Source organism: Haemaphysalis longicornis, unplaced genomic scaffold, assembly GCF_048455015.1.
Source record: "Haemaphysalis longicornis isolate Haplotype H1 unplaced genomic scaffold, Haemaphysalis longicornis Haplotype H1 scaffold_6, whole genome shotgun sequence".
In the NCBI taxonomy this organism is placed as follows: domain Eukaryota; kingdom Metazoa; phylum Arthropoda; class Arachnida; order Ixodida; family Ixodidae; genus Haemaphysalis; species Haemaphysalis longicornis.
In genome coordinates, this window is record NW_027526407.1 from 61,596,013 (window position 1) to 61,618,576 (window position 22,564).

Consider the following 22,564-nt stretch of genomic DNA (forward strand, 5'->3'; position numbering starts at 1 on the left):
CTGCACAAAAGTAGTAACGGCTTGCTTTAAAAAAAGTCTAAATCGAATAAAGATAGAACGATTACGACGGTCGTTCTCAGAAGCTCAGCACACAAGGAAGCAGCGAGTGTGTCTCGGACTGACTGTAACGAATTAATTATATGTCATTACAGAAAAGCTTACAAGAAAAATCATGCACCCCTCCATGTAACGACGATGATCGTTGAACGCAAAGCTTTCTCGTGACGGATTCTTTGGTTGTGGCGTGACTTTGGTCTGAATTTCAACATTGTCAAAATAGAGCAATCGGATAGACTCCGGCTTCATAACGCGATGGACCCAGGTTCGATTTCCCCTACTAGATCGTTTTTCTCGTTTTCACTTCACCCATGATCATTCATCATCATTGTCAGAGAAAGCTGGCTTTCCTGCAGGGCGTTTTGCCGTTACAGACACCATAAGCGATGGCACTAAATATTAGCTTTAAAATTAAAGCTCTCATTAGGCCTAGATTATGGGCTCGTAGCCCTTATTCTGCACATGTGTAGGAGCGCAAAGGGCGTACAAGTCACAATTTTGGTAGCCCCACAACGTGACCTGACTTCACAATTTTTTATGATGGCCTTCAGGCGAAAGCAGCAAATTACGTCAACAGAAACGCCAGTTTAAGTTAGTACAGATAAATATTTTATTTGCTTTCCAAATGGTATTCATGAGACGCAGAAAAGAATATCGAAATGGCTCTCAGGACTGACTGTATAAACACATTTTGGCTGCGCAAAATTTTTGTTAGCTACGTTCATTATATTTTGAGGCCGTAATCTGTACAAAGTTTATTCGCGGCGGTGGACAGTAAACTTGAAGACGATGCAGTCCTGGAAGAGAAAACCTTCGTCCAAATTTTCCAAGTCCGGGAGCGAGATGACTCGCGAGAAGCCGAACATCGGGTTGAGGGATGCTCGCATGGGTTTCTTCAACCAATCGCCGTCACCGTCACCAGGGCCGAGCTCCAGGAGCTTGCTTTTTTCTTCGTTCAAGTGGTTAACTAGAAGCAAGGAAATCTAAAAAAATTACAGGCGGTTTAATGGTGAATGCAGGGATACTGTGCAGTGGTAGGTATTAAGCACCCACGCCCAAGCGACGAACTGCCGTGAAGGAAGGAAGCCAAATCAATCGCAAGAAAAGTTAAAGACAAGAACGAAGAAATGAACAGGAAGGCAGAGGAAAGCATGTGGCGGTTGGCACCCGACGAATCGCTGTGTGCTCGCCCAACGCTCCTGTGCGTTGCCCAGCAACAGAAACGCGCGCGCCTGTATGGCGCAGTATCGGCAATCCTTTGTCGGGTATTCTTCCACACAGGAGGCTACAAAACTTTCGAAAAATGCGCATCTACTGGAAAAGCCGTAAAATGGTAAAAACAACAGCCATTCGTGGAGAGAGTTGTCTAATAACGGACGAAGTACCACTGCTGTCCTTCCCTGCGTTTCATGCGACGGCGTGGTGAAAAAGCTGCCCGAGAAGAAACGCCAAAGGCGGCTGAGGAGAGGGAGGGTGGTTTTCACTGTCGAAGAACAGTGCAGATGAAGCGGCGAAAACCCAGCGTTTCCCGCGCGTTGGTTCCTGCTCACACCGGTGGGTGCGTCGGCGAGATGGCTTTGTCGTCTGCATTAGCGACGCTTCTTTTGGGCCGGTTTTGGCGCTGCTTCGCGTTCATTGCGCGCTTCCCTCGCACCGCTTGATTAACCTGTTCGACAGTACCTCTTGGGTAACGCGCACCCGACGGAATTAAGTGATGGTACGTCAAACATACGTTATGAATTATTTTGGAGGGTGGGAAAACCAAATGTCGCGACCACATACAGACATCTGACCGCTTGAGAAACGCTGCCTTTTGCGCACTGCTTGCCTCGAATGGGACTCCGTTTTCTAAATTGGTGAATACCAATTCAGTTGTGTGTTAACAGGTATTAGAAAAGGCGAAAGGAGCAACTGGGTGTGATGAATAGCTATTTTAAAAGTTACCCCAGCTTTCTCGCAATTCTTAAGATTACTAAACTAACTAGTTTAAATCGGTATAAATGGGAATCACAAAGCTCACATGCCGAATGGTTTCGGTGATTGCGCTTGGGTCGCACTGTGGTGTAGCCCCGAGCTAGCACATCAGGATGGCTGGGTTCCGCTGTCTCACCGTTCGAAAGACGCTCCTCTGTGTTGTTTTTATGCTGATGCATTGCGCGGGTATAGCGGTGGCGTCCGCTGCTGTAGCCCGGCCTTGGGGGACGCTGCTGCTGCGTTCGGGACACCGCACCCGCGAATTCCAGGTAATGACTGGCAGAATCTCTGGTTTCACTCTTTGTACAGCCACTTGTGTGAATTCAAGTGACGTCGCATGGGCAATTGTTGTGGGTTTCTTTTAGAGCCTTGCTTTACAAGAACCTTCGCGACTGCAGCCAATTTTTTCCCGCCCCCATAAGGAAGAAAACCCCATAAAACTGATAAAGATACACCCTGAGCGTCCGCATTTAACTGTAATACGGATAGTGAGCCCTGACGCACGCGATAGTGAGGCAGGATGAAAAGGCGTAGGTGCACCGCATGACCTTCCTGCTGGGCTAGGTTCCTCCTACATTACATGGAACCCTTTATTAAGTCTCTCACCTTGTTCGTGAAAGGCCAGGCGAGCAAGTCGTCATGTTCCCCCTGATGAATCCTCAACATTAAAGCCAGGTGGGGTGTAGGCGCAGAGACATTGTTCTCGTCTTTCAGCAGCTGACGTCGCCACTCACGGTAGTCTCCTCTGATGCTAAGCATAAGTTCAATTTTATATCCCGGAGTGTTCACAGAGAGCACGCCAGTCGACAGCGTTGCGTTATTAAACAGAAGGCTCTTCCTTAGGGCTGAGTAGGGCTGCAGCTTCCAAGTATGCTGGAACACAGGAAGAAGCTGGGGGAAGAAGTGAACAAAATACAATAAAAATATGGTATTTAAATGCGAGCCCTGTTAAACTGTTTTGTTGCTGACGCAAATAGCGTAGGCCAAAGAAATTTAGAAGCAACGAATACATGTCTGCAAGTGCTGTCTATCATTTTCACACAATGGAATGTTGCGGCAACAAGCAAAATACCTTCAATTGTGTGCATAAAATAGCAGCAACAGATTACCCCGAGCACCCAATTAAATTCATTTCTCAAGCGTGTAGGAAAATAACATCTAAGGAAAAATTTAGAGGCAGCGGTAAAGAAAATTTAACCAACTTGTTTTACCGTAACGCTGCCCTGTAGTATCTGACTAACGACCGCAGCGCAAGAATGTAATAATGGAAAACTTACGGCGTCGTTGTTAAGTTCAGTCTTGAGCCTTCGTGCGCAACTGGATGCTTCCTTTAATAAGAGAGCGACAAGAGAGAGTGAACCGCAAGAAGGAATTAAAGATCAAGCATTTGTCGCAGTCCTGCGGGAGAGCGATGTGTACAGAACCAATGCCACTCAAACTAGTTAAAAGCATGTAATCAATGATAACATCTCCTATAAACTCCACAAAGATCGCAGAATTTTCTCGTTAAAAAAAAATCTCCCAAATGGCAACCCCCCCTCCCTTCAAGGCGAGTTAGCCAAAATGTGTTGTACTTGTTTCGCTGTACCTATGAATACGCCCGCAAAGACATACTGAGCGCTCCCATATTAACCCTTAATGACTATTTAAAAAAATGTTATTTTCTTACAAAAATACTAATTTAGCGAGATAACCTTGGCGAGATATTTACGACTTTAGTGACCTCATGGGAATGTAGTGGGTGACGCGGAGCTAGAATTGAACCAGCGGTCGCCACGGTTGTTGCGGCTTTGTGCCCCCAGGGGGAAAAGAGTATTTTTGGCGACAGCGTCCAGTCGACAGTTTACATTTCAGTCGGTCGGCGGAAGAAAGGTGCAAGATGCCGAGAGACGGCTGCCACAATTCACTTTTGAGGTAATAGAATGTTAATACGATATTAATAATACGATGCTAATAATACGATATAATAGTTAATACCATGCTGCAAAATTACGTGTGAAACCCTGCAACACCTTCTGAAAAATAGATGGACTCAGTGTTAGCTACGTTCTTTAATTCGGCAGGTATCGGCTATGCATATATTATCTATTTTTCCCGGCGACAACAAGTAAGGCACCGTAGTATTAGACTTCCTAATAAAATATTGTTATAATTATTGTTGTTTGCATGTATCGTTCCCGCCAATTCTAGTGTTAAGGTGTCGCCTCATTATCTGTCCCAGCGCGTCTGCGAGGCAATCTAGAGCAGAAAAACAAAGGTGGTTTATTTTTATTACATGGTAAATGAACGGGGGATCAATTTACTGCGATGCTCGTGTCCTTTGATTGGGGGACGGCTTTTGTGGAGTCCGCATGCAGATCGATATGAGATCCGAATAAACGTAACGTGACACAGACGCTCGCGCGCCATTGGAGTTGAATACGACGTCTGTCTTTTCGCATGCCAGGAGAAAAGCCCGTGAACATCTGAAGAGCAAAGAATTCCCGAATTCTTGAAGACAGCACCAAGAATGAAGACTGCGCCGTGTATCACTTGTATTCAAGCATTATTCAGGGTTTAGTGAAACTGACGTTGTCAATAACCCGTGATTGTCTGAGTGGTGTGCCATACCAAAGTCAAAGTGTTCACGTGGAGTGTTCCTGAATAGGCTATGTTTTTGTTGGCGGTGTCTCATCGTGGGCGATGCGTAAATGTGTATATATGGCGGGCACTGTTTTCATAAAAAATGCGAGAGTCGAAACATCGTATATTTTCAATCAAGCACGCCAAAGCTTCAGCTAGTTGGGGAGGCGCTACAAGTTGGCCCTTCATTTACTCTGTCATTTCAGGAGACAAAACTTCTGAGGGCCCCTCAGCACTTGTTATTTGTTGTGGATGTGAAAGCATGCATATCCAGATGAAAGCCCGAGACCCCTTAATTCGCCTAGTCTCACCGAAGTGCTTCGTAATCTTGCCGCTGGAGACAGTTCGCTTTGCAATGTATCTTAAAGCTTTCGAATGGCTTCGATCTCTTTTCTACACGCGATGCACCCGCGCATTATTGCAGCTGTGCAAAGGGGAATTGGATGATGGCGAATTTCACTGCTTCTTCTTGCACTCCCTACATCCGCGGTGTACTGGCGGGGACGACCGCCCTCACTACTGTAGAGTTCAAGCTGTCGCTGCAGAACGCCGCCCCAAGAGGCCGTTTTTTCGTTAGGGATGATGCTGCCGAACCCTGACTTTTTCCCTCAAGCTCACGCCGTAGAACGGCTTGTGCAATGAAACGCCTCCGAAGGAAATGTTTCCTGTTACGGAGGCCGATCTTCGCTTTTTGGCTCAGTGGGCTCTTGAAGGCCTTCTCATTAAGACATTGTCGGCACTTTGTGTCCATGCCTACGTCGTTACAGCTTGGCTCACCCGTAACAGCGCTCTAGAGCAATCATGCTTATACTGGAGTGAGGTGTCAAACTAAAACCAAACTATCGCAGCAATAACCTCCGAGGGGATTTTAAGAACTATAATTTATGGTAACTGATTACGGGAGGAGAGCGAGGGCGGCAACATTAAAAAGAATTTGACCCTTATGGTTTTTAGGTTTTAAGCATTGAGTACCTCATTTTGAGGAAAAGCGCTGCCGTGAAGAGTAAAAAACTAAAAACAACATGTGTGTGATCCGATGGGATTTGCACGGGAGTGTGCGCAGTAGCTGCCTAGTCGACGTATGGAACGATAATTACAAGATATGTTTAAAACTATCCCCCGACGTTTCCAGCGTAGAACAAAAGTTGTTTTCGTAGCTGCTGTTCCTTTCTTCCTGGCACATATGCTTGCCGGAAATTGGTTGCTTTGAGGGGAAATATGTCCGCGCCTCAAAATACACAAAACTGAATCCGAACCGTAAAAAACTACAGAATAGTGCGCGTGGTATTACAGCTCAACGTGGTGGCCGGTGGGTAGGACAGGTGCACACCAGCTGCGGAAAACTGTTTCTAGGGAAGCTCCGGCGTGTGCCAGTATGCTTGGTGACGTAATTCACTTCGTTAGACTAAGAAGCGAAAGCGCAAAGAAACGCATACACGGTGTAGCAGACAAGAATCCGCTCGAAATATCTCACGCCAAAGGACAAATAAACATAAGCGACAAAGGAGATGCAAGTACACTGAAACCATAAAGGAGTTTTCAATGAATATGTCCAGGCTTTAGCCTTCCAAGCACGTAAGTACACTTAGTGATCCGAGGAATTTTCTCGGTAGCACTCTGAGGTAAAGCCGCGAAGCTTCCAGACAAAGACGTGCAATGGAGTTTAACCCAGAGCAATAACTGGTGTCGTGGCTCGAAGAGATGAAAATGTCGGAAAATGCGTTCACATAAATTTGCTCTCCTCTTGTGTGTTCGCCTTTAAATTGCAGGTACTCACGTGGCATTCACATATTTGTTTCTCCAGACGATCTTCTAGCTTCTTGCGCTCATTGTTGGCGTTGTTAAAATTTTCTTCACATTTAGCCTGCAGATCCGAGGGATACACGTTGTTGTGGTAAAAAGCAAGTTGTAAATTTTCATTTATTTATTATTTATATAGTATTGCAGACCAGGGGAAGGGTCCAGGCAGGACGGGCAAACCATAAAAATATACATGTACATACAATAGAATGATATAAAATACACAATGTAATAAACCCAATAGAGTAACATCAACACAAAATTCACTTGGAGAGATACGAAATAAAGAGGCCAAGGTGGAATTTAACTTTAAATACTGGCATAACTGCGCATCCAATATAAATGAGAATAAAAAGCGTGGCATGCAATCACAACCTATACAAGTGTCGTTCAAATCCAATCGTCAGTAATTAAAAGTTTCTAAAAGCTCCTGTAGGGTTTTCTTGATATTTCAACTAAAATGCGTTCTCGCAATTTGCTGCAGTCCTGTACTGTGCGTGGAAAATATGAAAATATCAGAGTACCGTATAAACCGGATTATAGGTCGAGTGGGAATATAGGTCGACCCCCTACCTTGAGGTGAGAAATGTCGACAAAAAAAATAATTCGGCACAGAAGTGCACACACAATGTGTATATTTATTTTCGACACCCATCCGTCACTGCCCCTCACTATGCGTGCCGAAGTCACTCGTCCGAGCTCTCAGAGTCGTCTGAGGATGACTGCTTCTCACTGTAATCTTTCTTGAAGTCAGGCGCGTTGCTGATGGAGCACTTCCTAAACGCTCGTGCAACCATGTCATCGGGCAGTGACTGCCAAGACAAGGACACCCAGCTTGACACGGTCGCGAGGGATGGTCTTTGCAGCCAGCCCGTATGGGTCTTTTCCTTGTCGCCGGCTATCCACTCATTGTACAGTTCGCGGAGCCGGTCCACGGATGGCCTCCGCTGTAACCGGGAGCGATCGTGAACGAAGTTCCCGGACGAAGTCCGCCACTTTGTTCTCCAACTCGGGGTGCACCGCTTGACGTCCACGGAACGATCTGTTCCGAGGGTTGCACGCGCACAGCTTAGCTTTCTGGCTCCGCCAGTACCACACACTTTCCTCCGAAATGCCAAACTGGCGTTGCGCCGCCATATTCCCATTCTGCTCGGCGACTCAAACGCCTTCAGTTTAAACGTCGCGGTGAAATGGCGACGACTGCCGCAACTCATCTCAGAAGAGACACCTACAGAAATGTACGCACGCACACACAATACACGAGTAAAAGACGAAAAACTAGAGAAAAGCGGAAAGAAATAAAGGCCTGATAGTGCGAGAGAGCCGTCCGACACGAATGGCGATGGCGACGGACTTGGCTTGCACATTGTTGCCAGACAACAATTTACATTCTGCCAATGACCGCTCTATAAGACGAGGGGTGACTTTTGTGCGGATTTTTTTGGAAAACAATAGACCCTATGCAAAATGCGCCCCGCCATCTCACGTCGACTCCGGTAACTAGGTCCGCCATTTTGGTACGGTCGTTTGAAACCGAAACCAATTAGCAAAACATAGAAGGCGGGCATTGACCGCTCTTGGTGATGGACTACAATGCCGGAGCATTGCTTCGTGCCGCAGAGCACGCAATGCGGAAATACCGGTTCAAATGGAAAAAAGGTACCTGAAGTTCCACGCTTTTGAACGAACTTTGTGACGCGAACTGTGGCGGCGCGAGCAACCTTAGTGACACGCTGGGCGCGGTGCGCTTGGAGCGAATATTTGTCGTTGGTTCGCTAAGCGCGGGGTTCCGTAGTCGCTGTCCGTATGAAAAATACAGCTGCGTTGAAGTTCTGTTGTCCAGCCTTTGTATTCTAAATGAAGCCTGAGCGTGCGCCGCCTATTCAGGCGACTGACAGCGGCACTCGACCGGGAAATACCACACGTTGCCAAAATTAGGCTGTTTCTTTACTCGTCCATGTGGCTCTGCGCCCGCTTCATTTCATTGTTAAAAGGTACCGCTTAGCCCCTACATGAGCCTTTATCTTACCGAGGGCTGTAAACAAACTTTTCCTGCCGCACTACGCCGTCACGGCGCGGTTGAAAATTTCCTCTGTGGCGGGCGCGCACGGTATGGGAGTATGTTGTTGGTTTTTTTACGTTGCATTTAGCCGCGTGTCATTGCAGAAGTGGCGAACACTTTTATGATGATCTAACGGTGGAAAATTCGAGCTTTTGCACTTGGTTCCCGATTTGCCGGGCTCAAAGGTTTGTTGTTACGTCAAGTTAACTTGGTGCCATTGTCATTCCAGCAACGATGTATTTACTGTCGAATATTTTGCGACTAAAATAAACACTCACTCCTCCAGTTTGTCACATGCTGCATGCATGCCTCCGACGTAATGATAGTGGCCATTGATGTAGGTAACTGAGGCAATTTTCAAGTTTTATTCAAAAACAAAAAGAAAACGGCCACAGTTGCATCAGGCCGCCGCGCATCAGCTTGAGTGCTTTTGCGTGTTTTGTATCCACAGTGAAAATCCCAGTAAATTAAAGTTGCTTGCTGATTTATAGCGCGTGCATATAGCAAACTGTGGATATAAATGGAACAAACAGAAGCATTCGCGGACCCCTGCATGTCGCGGTCTAGTAAACACGACGTTGCCCAGCCTATGCGTGCTCGCGAGATGACCACGGCGAAATGTGGCATGAATGCTTGCTGGTAGCTCATAGGTGACCCTTCAGGTGCCATGCCAGTCCTTGTTTCTGTCACTGGGGGGGGGGGGGGGAGGAGCGGGAGGCCAGCACAACTGGGGCAAAAAACTCATTCTCAAGGCTACCAAGTTTGCTCCCAAGCGCCTGCACGGCACTTTGTTGCTGCTCGCATTGCTCCTGTACTCGACGTGCATCGAACAGACGCATTTGCAAGGGAAGGGAGGGGCCATTTTATCGCGGGCTTCTCCAGTCAATGTTTCGGACACTCGCTGGCTCGATGCCCTGCTGTCTCGGACGTCCCCATTGTTGTGGCAGCTCAGTGCACGCAAGCTCCGGTGGCGCCTCTTAAAACCTTCGGCTTGCAAGAGGGCGAGTAGGCGCACAGCAGCCAGGATGTGACTCCATGCTCCACTGCAACCCGCTGGGTACTCGCACGATGCCTCCCTATTCGCCCCACTGTCCGTCTCAACACAACACACACACGTTGTTGTATGTTGGGCACACAACATAGGGCCGGCCACTTTTCTTCTGGGAGCGAAAGCAGCTGCTGAGCGCATGGATGAGGCCCAACCTGCAAGAACGGAGAGAATATCAGTAAATAACACTCAGGGAAGAACAGGACTAGTCCGCTACAGTTTATGGTAAAGGCACAGAGCAGAAAGAAGTGGCCACAAGGAACAGACTCAAAATGACCAGATTTTGTGTCTTGCTTAACAGTGTTGCAAGGGCAATAATCTACACCTCAAACAGCAATGATGTCAAAATTGTTCGTCAAGTTCGAGCGTGCAAGTATCTCTGCATGCTTTGTTAATGCATTTTTCAAGAGAAGGAAGTTTAACATTTAAAAACCTCAGCGTGGGTAATGATAAGTACCCGCATAATCGTGTTCGTCATAACTTAAGCAAGCAATTATATGATTATCTGGAACTCACTTCCAGAATCTTTCGAGATAAACAGGTAAACATTCGGGCTATACCGATGACCCATCGAATTAAAAAAAAAAATCTTCTAGTTCAGTGAGTTCGAGCTAACGAGGTTTTACTGTATTATCTATTCGTGCACACAAAAAACATGCGCTTTAGAAACAAACACAACCACCCCACCGCCAAAAAAGGAGAAGAAAGACACACAAACAGATTTTTGCGCAGAACATGCGCAATAAATAATGCAAACACACAAAAAAAGAAAATTCAAGGCGTATGTGCGCTTTTGTAGTTGACTTCGCCGCAAAGCACGATTGCTTTGCGACAAACGCGCGGGCGGACGACCGTCACGGAAAACGGCCGCAACCTTTCCGTAAACATCTTCGCCAAAAATCATCCCGTAAATTTCATGTACAGCATTTGAAAATACCTAATCCACCCACTAGCGGTACGGTCTGGCGATTGTCGCTCTCCTCTTTCAGGGTTACTACAACAGGGTCGCCGCTACGCATTTGCGTGGTAAACAACGGTGAACAAAGTGCTCTACAAATGCTCATACCGGTTAACTCGCGTCAAGTAAAAACAAAGAAGGATTTACTTACTGTGAGTCGCACGTGTTTGTCCGCATCGATGAAGGCGAGCAATGCGCCTCGGTGGCTAGGCGGCATGCCCTGCTCCGCTGCCGCTCGGATAGGTCTTTGGCGCGGCACCCCAAGTGGTATGAGTCTTCAGACACAGTCGGCAGCGCAGGCAAGTCCTTCGTCCACAATCCGCGGTCGAGAGCCGGAAAACACCGTCCAGTTTGAGCCATACCACGTTACCGTCACCTACTCTTCCACAGTAAACAATACGAGACTTTCCGATCGGCGCCCGTACCAATATGGCCGACGGTCTCGTTTACATCAGTGTTGCTAGATCACCAAGCAATTTCGCATAGGGTCTATTCGACCTATATACCGGTTTATACGGTATTTGTTCGGGCAGAGTATGGGGATAAACTATGGCTGTGTGTATGTAGAGTTTTCCTCGTCCACAGGTGAGGGTGATAATCCAGTGTTACACCTAATTAGGAATTTTAGAAAAGCTGAGCTGTCAATTTCGCGTCAATGTGTAGCGGTTGGATTTTGTTTGGAGCCATAATAATACTTGATGAAGAATACATTCATGTATATTTATAAAAATAAAACGAACAGCCCTTTTCGTAGTATTCTCAATTCGTTAATGCTTTTCTTCGTGTACAGGTCCTAAACTACCATGCATAAACCAGTTTAGGCCTAGTTATGGAATTGTAGGCAAAAAGCTTAACGTCACAAGGTGCACCTCGACGCTTATGCCATAAAATACCAATGCCATAAAATACCAAGTCTTCTTAGTGCTGATGAGGTCACATGCGGAACTGGGTAATTCCAATATATTCTAGAGCTTAATGCAACACCCAGGTATTTAAAGTTGCGAACCTCCTCGAAAGATGATAAAAACACATACTATAGTCCTGCGATTGCTCTCTTCCGATAAATGTAGTTCTTGAATAGTTGTCTGAATGTCCTGAAAAAGAAAAATTCAGCCTCGTTCACTGGAGTAGAAAAAAACGGTAACAAATTAAAAATAAAAAAACAATGAACAGGCAAGCTAAACCGCAAAATTTATTACTAGGAAGTGTGGCCGATGAAAAATGGAATGCGAGCTGCCCTAAATCTGCCTGCATTCCTGTAAAAGCTGCACAGCGGTAAAAATTTGACATTCAGTGACGTCACATTCTTCACAATACTGTCGGCGCGCTTGCCACATTTCCAGAAAGGTATGTAGTTCCAAATAATACAATGTAATATGAAGCATTTGACACATAAATTCAAAGAAGTTCTAAGTAAATATAGTTAAACTGAGCTAGCTCTGAGCATTGTGAAAAAGTACGAATGTAAACACCCTCAACCATCACAATTTCATTGCGTAAATAAAAATACCATTCAATATTTCTTGTGACTGCTCGCCTTGGCTGTGCAGAAACTCACCTTTAAATCGGACCGGAGTTTCTCAACAAGCTGTTCTAAAGTCGAGCAACGATTACTCGCGGTGTTCAGCTTTTCCTCTTGAGCCTGTTTTCAGGAGATATACAATAGTAAAAGCAAATGGAAAACGCAACTAGCGGTAACAAAGAAAACAAAGTCCCAGTCTTTTCCTCTTAAGAAACTGAGCCGTTAAAAGGTTGACATGAACGTTTTTAAAGTGACTATCCTCCTCGTGGCCATCTCCACGAAAAACTGACAGGAACATTATAGTGGTATTTCTCAAAGAAATATTTAATCAGCTTTGTTATACACCTAGTCCTTTTAAAGTCGTCTTCAGTACTACGGCATTGTCACAAGTTTCTGGGAATATCGTTTAAAACGAAGCTTTTTACCTCTACCCCCTAAGGATTCTATCGCTACCTTTTGTGTCAACAGAAAAATCCCGCGAACAAATTAATGATGTTACTAACACCACCAGGAATTGAGCCTGCAACGAATACAGAATGAAGGGAGAGCCCGTTGTCTGACCGAATGAGCTAGGAGCCCACACGGAGAGAGACGGTGCACTCAACGAGAATATCTGCGACTTTATCTCCAGAGTTCTCTCGGAATGCCACGTGATAGCGTCACACGACCGCTCGCGCAGCTGTGCGCTCCGATTATGGCATGTGTAGTGACCTTGTGCGCGCCTTGCGCATCCGCTAGGAGTTTGTAAAAATTAAAGAAAGGTCACACCAACGCATAGCATCTAACTTCTCTCCTGTGTCTGACGTTTGAGGTTCCTTTTATTTTGCACCGAATTTGAGGTTCCTTTCATTTTGCAAAAAAACTGTTTCCATCATATGCTCTGCCACTAGAACTCAACCAACCATCATTCATGGATCATGCATTGATTTGACCTTTGCAAAGAATATCTCTTTGAAGTAATAAAGGGCGTAATAAGGTACGTTTCATTTGTCTCGGGTTTCACTCCTTGTAGAGCCACGTGTGTGAATTCAAGACACGTCGCATGAATATTCGTTGTGGGTGTCGTTTACAGCTTGGCTTTACAACCTTAGGGTGGATGGGCCCACATTTTGCTGGCGTCACAATAGCACCACCACCACCCCCTCCAGTCTATCTACGCCCACTGCAGGAAAAAGGCGTCTCCCTTTAATCTCGTATTATCCCGGTCCTGTGCTAACTGCGACCAATTTATCCAAGCGAACTTCTTGATTTCCTTTCCCCATCTAAGCCGCCCCCTGCCACGTTTGCCTACTCTAGCCTCTTCAGTCCCAAGAACAAGCAATACAAAAATCTTCTGTAACACATTTTATTGGATTCACTATCCATAGAAACAAACGCAAAAAATTACAATAGCAAAACAGTAAACGAAAGTAATAGAATTTGACGGTACCCATTTGGGTACTCTGGGTTTCAGTGCGTGTGGAATGCAAGGACCAATATTTTCAACATTCTAGAGTGCTTCAAAAATGCCACAAAAATGCTCCAACACATTTTTATTTGGTTACTATCCATAAAACTTAGTGCAAGAAAATTACAATAGCCAAAACGCAAACGAAAGTTATGAAATTTGATGGTACCCATTTGGGTATTCTGGGCCTTTCCACCATGTGGAAGCATTCGAGCGCATGCGCCGGTGAAAGCCATTTTTGCCGCCTTGCTCTTCAGAGATGCCTGGACACATCGCGCAAGCTAGAGGGCCTTAGTGAAAGCAAGGCCTGCTTTTGCGGGGAGACAACTTTTGACGCGCTAATTTCGAATGGGGGAAAGCTATTGCCTTTATGGTTGTGGTACCCATTTGGATACCCCGGGACCGAGGAGGCTAGGTATCCCCTCTGTTACCCTTAATTGCCAACTCTTGTCGTGCCTTCGCAATATATGCCCTGCCCACGTCCAATTCTTCTGCTTAGTTTCTACTAATATGACCTTAACACCCGTTTGTTCCCTGACCCACTCCGCTCTATTCTTGTCCCTTAATGTTACACCTATCATCTTACCTTCTATTGCTCGCTGAGTCGTCCTGAATTTAAGCCACAGTAGCAGGCTACTGCGAAAGTAGAAAGGTGCTAGTGCGTTTGTTGCCTCTTCATGACTGTCTCTATCCTTAATAATGTAATTTATCCCTCCTTCATAGGAATCGGTAAAACACGAAAGTGAAATGTGGCTTCACACGATCAGTCGAATGTCTATTCTGCATCGATATGAACTTGCGCATCGCTATTTTTATTTCGTCGGTATGACACCGTCATTCGCATCAACATTAGACACTGATTGCACGTGTCGGAGCATTGCGCAAACCATAATGAAGCCACACGCACTCGCAAACCATGGGAACGAAACCGAATGGGCCGCCAGCGAATCATTTAGTCAACCCACGATCCACTGCAGCGAACGGGCATAATTTGCGGTGCTGTCTTGTGGGTGTGCTTGGTTAACGACGACCTGCTTGCGTGTCGCTTTGGCAAATGTGCGACCACTGCGTTCCTGGTCCTTGTAGTGTACGACAGACGGTTGCGTTACGACGAGCTCAGCCGGCGCCAACTTTCGGCACTCATTAGCATCGTTATGCGCTACTTAACTTCACCTCTCGTAGACGACAACACCATCTAAATGGAGGAGGTTATAGGAATGATATATGGCGCGTTCATACAGCTCTATGCGCTTCAGCTGCTCATGGCGCAGTTGGTAAAGCGTTCGGCACCTCCCTTTGCGGTGACGGAGATCCCGACTCAAATCCTGTCGCCACCGCGGCAATGGGACTTTTTCTTGCGATGTCATTTCTGTTACGGATATGGCGTCATTCAGATCTTCGTGGATCCCGGCATAACACACTTGTGTGTTAAAAAGACATATGGTGACACCTTTTAAAGTCGGCCTAATTAGAATGCACACGCGCTTTGCTGGGGTCACATTTTTACAATGAAAATGTTAAGGGTCTTATAAGACAATATGAACGCCTTAAGGTAATGAAATCATACCTTCACACAGCCCAACGTATCCCAAAAGAACCGTATACACCAAACCCGCTCGTGTCAGCTTCATTACGCTACACAAATACTATGCTCGAAACTCATTTTTATGGAGCAATGTAAGAAGTAAGAGTGAGCCCGTAAGAGTGCCCAAGCGTGTCCAAGGGTGATAAAATACCACCGAAAGAACACATGCATTCTAACACAGCCCAACACGTTAGGGCTATTAAAGTAAGCTTTAATACTATACACCAATGGGCTGCTGGGAAGATAGAGTTTCTTAGTAAGTATACTAGAAACGAAACTGCGCCTTGAAATCTATGTCGGTGGGGGGGGGGGGTGGTTATGGCCTTATGGGAAGGCCACAGCTGATGGCTTCGCATGCCTACCAGATTCTTAAGCGTGCTCTTGGGTTTGCTTTCTTCACTATCCATTGCTGTGTCTGCAAGGTAGCCGTTCATACCGAAACGTCCGAAACTCGCTTCACTTCTTTCTCTTCGCTTGAAAACTACAAATTCGTTCCATTAGGTCAAGCTAAGACAACTGTGTTTAATTATGAGCAAGTGTGAAGACTGGTGCCGTGGACCCACTATCATTACACATTCACATTAGTATGTACCCACAATGCATAAACGTTAGTTTATGCATAAGCGCGCTTCCCGGTTCTTTTTTTGCAGTAGCAGTGCATATAATAGCAGCCGGACATATGGAGTGAGCGGGGAATTTGCTGCTGCGAATCTTGTAGCACACGTCTGTAAAATACGCAGAAAAACACCGCGAAGGCGAGGTACTTCTTTTCATAGGTCGCTGTTCTGGCAGTCTTGGTGCCATTGGGAGCTTAAGAGGGTTCAACGCTGGTCGACCACTCTCGACATGTCGTAGACACTCGAGTCACGGCCCGTGGGTTAAAAAGAAGGTCCCCTTCACCCCGAGAAGTCGCAGTGGGGCTGGCTACCACCCTCATGCACAGGAAAAACTTACGTTGACATAAATACCCAAGAAAGTGGAGGGGAAAAATATCCATGCCGGTAGCGTAGTGGTTATCGCACCAGACCAGTATTCTGGAAGTCGCGGGTTCGGATCCCACCTGGCGAGAATTTTTTCTTCACTTTCTTTCCAAATTGTTTATCTCTTTCAACGACCATACATATCCTCCCCTTTGCTTTCCGAGGTTTTCTTGACTGCCAACCCTTATTTCTGTCTTATTTTCAACGAGCCCCTCATTTCTTATTCTGATTCGCTAGATGCATAGCGAGGGCCTCTGTTCTGGCAGTCTTGGTGCCATAGGGAGCTTAATAGGGTTCAACGCTGGCCGACCACTATCGACATGTCGTAGACACTCGAGTCACGGCCTGGGGGTGAAAAAGGAGGCGCCCTTCATCCCGAAAAGTGGGAGTGGCGCTGGCTACCACCCCCATGCACAGAAAAAAAAATTACATTGACATAAATACCCCAGAAAGTGGAGGGGGAAAATAGCCCCGCCGGTAGCGTAGTGCTTATCGCACCAGACCGGTATTCTGGAGGTCGTGGGTTCGGATCCCACCTGACGGGAATTTTTTCTCCACTTCCTTTCTTTCCAAATTGTTTATCTGTTTCAATAACCTAACATATACTCCCCTTTGCTTTCTGAGGTTTTCTTGACTGCCAACCCTTATTTCTGTCTTATTTTACTGAGCCCCTCATTTCCCATTTTCTGATTCGCTACATGCTTAGCGAGGGCCTCTGTTCTGGCAGTCTTGGTGCCGAAGGTAGCTTAAGAGGGTTCAACACTGGTCGAGCACTCTTGACATGCCGTAGGCACTCGAGTCACAGCCTGGGGATTTTAAAAGAAGGTACCCTTCACCCCGTGTAGTCCGAGTGGCACTGGCTACCACCCCCAAGTACAGGAAACAAGAAAAAATACCTAACATAAATACCCGAGAAACTGGTGGGGAAACAGCCCCGCCGGTAGCGTAGTGGTTATCGCACCAGACCGGTATTCTGGAGGTCGTGGATTTGGATCCCACTCGGCGCGCATTTTTTCACCAATGTCTTTCTGACTCAAAAAATTCTTCATCTCTTTCTATGAATCACCACAACCTCCACTTTGCTTTCTGAGGTTTTCTTGACTGCCAAACCTTATTTTCTGTCTTATTTCACTGAGCCCCTCATCTCCCACTTTCTAATTCGCTATATATATATTTGACTTTTTGACTTTTTTTTCAGTTCAGTTTATTCCCAGAAGCATCTGGACGACTTCCTGGCTAAAAGCTGCTCGAGCAGCTTGACAAAGGCGCAGGAAGCCGTTACAAGGCATGGAGGACGGATCACGTAACACAGATGTAATCATAATTAACAGAAAAACAAAAATAAAACACGATTTCAATTTAACAAATCATTTCTACAAATTTCATCAAAGATAATCAAAATTAGATGAAGGAAACACAGATTAGAGAAACAGGCCACGAACAGAATGAATAGTTTACATTATCAATAGGAGATTCAAGCACACTGTAAATAAAAATTAAAAATAATACGCTACAAATATGTAGGAAAAAACATGATTCAGAACACAGTGCATAATCGATTCCAAACACACAGTAAGCATACAATAGGACAGAAATACAGAAGTAAAAACCAGTTAGGTTCAGTTACAATAGGCCAGGAATGCAGAAGTAAAAACAAGCTAGGTTCAGTTACGATTGCAGGATGTATGTTCGAAGTTGTTTTCTACTGTACCCAGAAGTATGTTGGTGTCTATTTAGTGTCAAGGGAACATTATGAGATAATGACTGAAACTTGTAATTTGTACGAAAATGTGGTATAGCCCATATATCGGTGCAGCGTGTTTTAACAGTCGATGAGTAATGTTGTAATGATGCAAGAGATGACAGGTAATTAACGATTTGAGGTGAGGAGCAATTAAAGATCTGTAATAATCGAAACTCATACATTTTATCGGCGCGAAGTACATTATTCACTAGAAATGCCTCTTTTGTCGTGTCGGTACGTTTAAGATTTGATATTTGTCGTATAATTCTTTTTTGTATAGTGACAATCCTATTCATATTTCTTTTAGTTGTGGTAGCCCAAACCAGGTTGCAGTAATTTATGTGTGAGTAAAATAAAGCATAGTAAATTTGAAGCTTTGCTTGCTGCGGAAGAATACTACAGCAGCGCGACAGTACCCCTGTCACTGCAGATAACGTTTTACTAAGAGAATCATTGTGAGTGTCCCAATTCAAGTTTGAAGAAAAATATACCCCTAGAATTTTGTGGTCACTGACAATTTCCACAGGCTGATGTTTATAACTAAGGTGGTAAGACGAGGAAACTTGTTTGTTTTTAGCACGGAATATGATGGCCTTGGTTTTATTGGGATTAATTTTGAGTTTATTTATTTTGGACCACAATGATATCTTATTGAGAAGTTCATTGCATTTTAAAATTATCCGATCTAAATTAGAACCAGAGACTGTAAAAGTGGTATCGTCGGCGTAGATCATAAATTTAACTTCGGGATCATTCAGGACAATGTCATTAATATAGGTATTGAATAACAGTGGACCCAGTATGCTACCCTGAGGTACACCGTGAGTAACAGGTAAAAGAGAGGATTTGTGGTTGTTAATAAAAACACATTGCTGTCGGCCGCGCAGGTAAGACTCTAGCAAGGCTATAGGGCTCCCGCGAATCCCGTATTGTTTAAGCTTTATCGTGAGAATGTCATGGTCTATTAAGTCAAAGGCCTTACTAAAATCTAAAAAAAGACCTACTGTATATAAATTTTGTTCAATGTTTCCAAGGATGTTTTCTTTTAAAGTTAATAAAGCCAATTCTGTGGATTTTCCCGCTCGGAAGCCAAATTGAGACTCAGTTAGCACATTTTTTGCGTCGAAGAAATTTGTTAATCGTGAACATATAATTTTTTCTAACCCTTTAGAAAAAACAGGTAGAACAGAAATCGGTCTATAGTTCGATAAATTGTTCTTGTCTCCCCCTTTGTAAATCACTGATACCCTTGCTTTTTTCATGGCGTCGGGAAAAATTCCGTGCTCAATCGCCAAGTTAAAAATATGAGCAAGTGGGGAGGCGATGAAAGGCAAAACATACTTAACCGGTTCAATTTGAATGTTGTCAATATCCAGTGCCTTACTGTTTCGCAATAGCATAAATGTATTGTTTATTTCAATTTCATCTGTTCTTTGAATAAAAATACTGTCGGTAGAATTGCTAAACTGAGTGCTGATATCGGGTTGGTTATTATCAGCCACCTTTACATTAACGAGTATTAAAGTAGTCTGCAAGTTCTTCGCCTGTAAGTTCACGGTTGCCTACGGTTAACTTTTGCACACCAGATCTATTGGTGTTACGACCAAGAACATCATTTATCGTCTTCCAAGCAAGATCAGGGCGTTGTCGAGTGATATGCCCAAAGATGTTTTGATAATAGTTTATTTTGGAACGTCGCAATTCTGTGTTCAGGTTATTTCTAAATCTTTTAAACTGCTTTAGCGTTGTTTCCGAGCGTGTCCGCAAAAACGAGTGATAGAGGAAATGTTTGTTTTTTATCATTTTTATGTGCTCTTGAGTCACCCAGGGCTTCCGCATCTTTTTCGATGGCTTCACCACAGTGAACGGAAAATGTCGCATATAAATGCGCACAAAAGCCTGCATAAACTCCGTGTACGCATCGTTTACATTACTTATAATAAGCACAAATGACCAGTCATGGTTCATGACGTCTTGATTAAATGATAGTAGCCTGTCTTGGGTGACTCGCTGAACAATCAAAGGCTCAGATCGAGCATCGTTTTCCACGCATTGGGAGTGGTAAATGAGAAAAACTGGACAATGATCGCTTAAACCCGATGCTACTGTCCCAGCACTATGGACGGTAGTTTCAATATCGGTAATAAGCAGGTCAAGTGCAGAAGAGGTAGATTGTGTGACTCTGGTTGCAGTTGAAATTTGGTTGGCAAAACCATAGGAAGAAAGCAGAGTGTTGAACTCTCGAATAGACCAATCTTGGTCCAGGATATTTAAGTTAAAATCTCCGCCACAAACAAGGTAATAGTTGTTCTTGCTTATGTAATCTAATAGCCCTTCGAAGAAATCGAAAAATTTCAGTACATTCCCAGTCGGAGGGCGATAGATAACGCAAATTGTTTGCTTTTTGCACATCACAGTGAGCACTTCATAATCATCGGTGACACTAGTAAATTCTGATACAATTTCACAGTGTTTCCGATCTGTAACATAGGCGGCAACTCCACCACCCCGTTTATTATTCCTATTTATGTAAAAAGCATTATAACCCGGCAAATTTAATATTTTGGAATCGTTTTGATACCAGGTCTCCGAAAACATGATTATGCTAAAATTGAAAGAGAACTGGTCGAGAAGGAGAGCAAAAGAATCCTCTTTGTTGCTGATAGAACGTATATTAATATGAAGGACCGATTCACAGGATGAATCATAAAGCTTAACTGTGTGTGGCAAACAAAACTCGTGGTAAGTCATGGCGTACATTGCGGTTTTATGTAGAAGCGTTAGCTTCTTCACTGCTCTACTGCTCTACGCAGTCTGCAGGCGCTTCTGCACACGCTTCATTTATATATATATATATATATATATATATATATATATATATATATATATATATATAGTCTGCAGGCGCTTCTGCACACGCTTCATATATATATATATATATATATATATATATATATATTTGATGACATAACTGCACTCGCATCAGTTCATTTTTGTGGCATTGCGTTTGAATATATGGCCTCTAAAACGTTTGAATCCAAGCAAATGATGAAAATAAGGCGAGCCTATGGTATAATGGCGACCCATAACGACTTAGACAGCCTTGATGTGGGCCGCATAGATGCTAGCACCATATTCTTCTCAAGTGTACATAGCAACAAAAACTATAGAAGACTTTTTTCCTAGGCATTATACGGAGTCTGGTTTTCCAGTATGAAGCGGTAGCCCCTTTGTAGTATATTTTTTGATGCGGTCGGTGACAGCGTGACGTATGATTATTGATAAACGTGCAGAATTGTTTTCTCCTTTCGTCCAGGTATAATTGCTTAAGCATTTTAAATGAGCAGGAAAAGCATCTTGATACTCTTGGATGCGCGCGCTGTATATTTGAACGCTTATTTACAATGAACCTCCCTGATCCTTGGCGTTGCACCACAAAGTGCAATTTATCAGCCACTGATGCTATACTCCTTAAAGTGGTATACCAAGGGGACCTTTTGCACTGGCACTCAAGCCACTGTTGAAAAGTATTAAAACTGGATACTGAAATACACGGCTGCAGCTAATATTCACACAAGTGACACCGCGACCATCACGTGATAGCAGGACCATGCGTGATTAACGTTGCGGTTATTTCTAGTAGCCCCGTTTTTAGGATGCAGATACTCAAATTGAAAGTTAAAGAGGAAGGTGCTTAATTCATTCTCAATTAAAAATAGAATATGGGCGATGGAGGAAGACCAGAAATTATAGCACAGTAAAAGACTTTGCGAAACACCATGAAGAAAAGTAAAGCTCTGTATCTTAACATAAGTGCCCGGTATGAGAACGAAATCTAGGAAAGAAACAAAAGTGGAGATACCACTAACTGCTAAGTACAAGGGTTCAATGAGTTGGAAACGGTGGGAGATAAAGAGTAGTGGTTATTGAAAATCGTTAGCTTGCGGGTGTTTCTGTACAAATGTCTCAGTTTTAAACGCAGCACTAAAATACAACTGGCTGTTTCCTACAATATATTTTACAAGATATAGAAGAACGAAAGGCTATGTGGTGGATCTTCTAGCACACAAGAATGCTAGAGCTCTCAGTAGTCGCTTTATACAACCGACTAATGGGTTTTCCCAGAAATCGCCCATGATCCTCCAATCTATTGTTTGTCTAGAATTTCTAGTTTGGTTGTATGATTTGCAGAGCGAACTTCCCTCCAAACGGCGTGATGGCAAAGTGAGGAACAGACAAAAACAATAGAACAAAAAGTTGATTCCTCCAGCTGCTTACCGTCTTCTCTTCTTTGAGGTGGCGAATTTCCTCATGAAGCTGCTCAATCTGCTTCTGGTGCAAATCATGGTTGACAGTCTCACGTTCTTGTGGCTGCGCAATTCATGACACAAGTCGCCCATAAATTGCTTGCTCAAAAGAAGTACAAAAGTGTGCCAATAAGCGGTCTTCTTGAAGCCACAGAAGAGTAGGGGAAGTTTGAATAGCAACACAGTTTGTTATGCAGAAGTAAAAAAAGTGATTGAACATAGATAATGATGAAATATAACATGCACAACTAGGATCCCACACTTTTTAATATTCTGAAGAAGACCTTGCCACTATTACACTTTTGTACACAACCAGAACATAAAAAACAAGAAATACCAATGTGTGGTTTCTTTGCTACAACTACTGGTATCCAATTTTGTAATGGCATATAAAATAATGATAAAAAAATACTGCGCTGGCTTACAGTTTTGAATACCCACTCAGGCTTGTCAGTTTG

At 44.3% G+C, this 22,564-nt stretch overlaps 1 protein-coding gene and 1 long non-coding RNA gene across 2 annotated transcripts in view; both read right to left on the reverse strand.

Moving 5' to 3' along the window:
• Positions 1–632: 632 nt before the first annotated feature.
• LOC144142801 (uncharacterized) overlaps positions 633–22,564 on the reverse strand; it is a gene marked incomplete in the record, with an annotated part of 266,299 nt that continues 244,367 nt past the window's right edge. The window contains 1 exon segment of the mRNA XM_077674555.1: positions 633–1,040. Within this exon segment, the coding sequence (XP_077530681.1) occupies positions 813–1,040 (228 nt within the window).
• On the reverse strand, positions 6,445–11,549 carry LOC144142803 (uncharacterized). Its single transcript, XR_013317050.1, has 2 exons — positions 10,673–11,549; positions 6,445–9,718 (listed from the first exon to the last, which is right to left on the reverse strand). It is a non-coding gene; the product is annotated as an uncharacterized LOC144142803 (long non-coding RNA).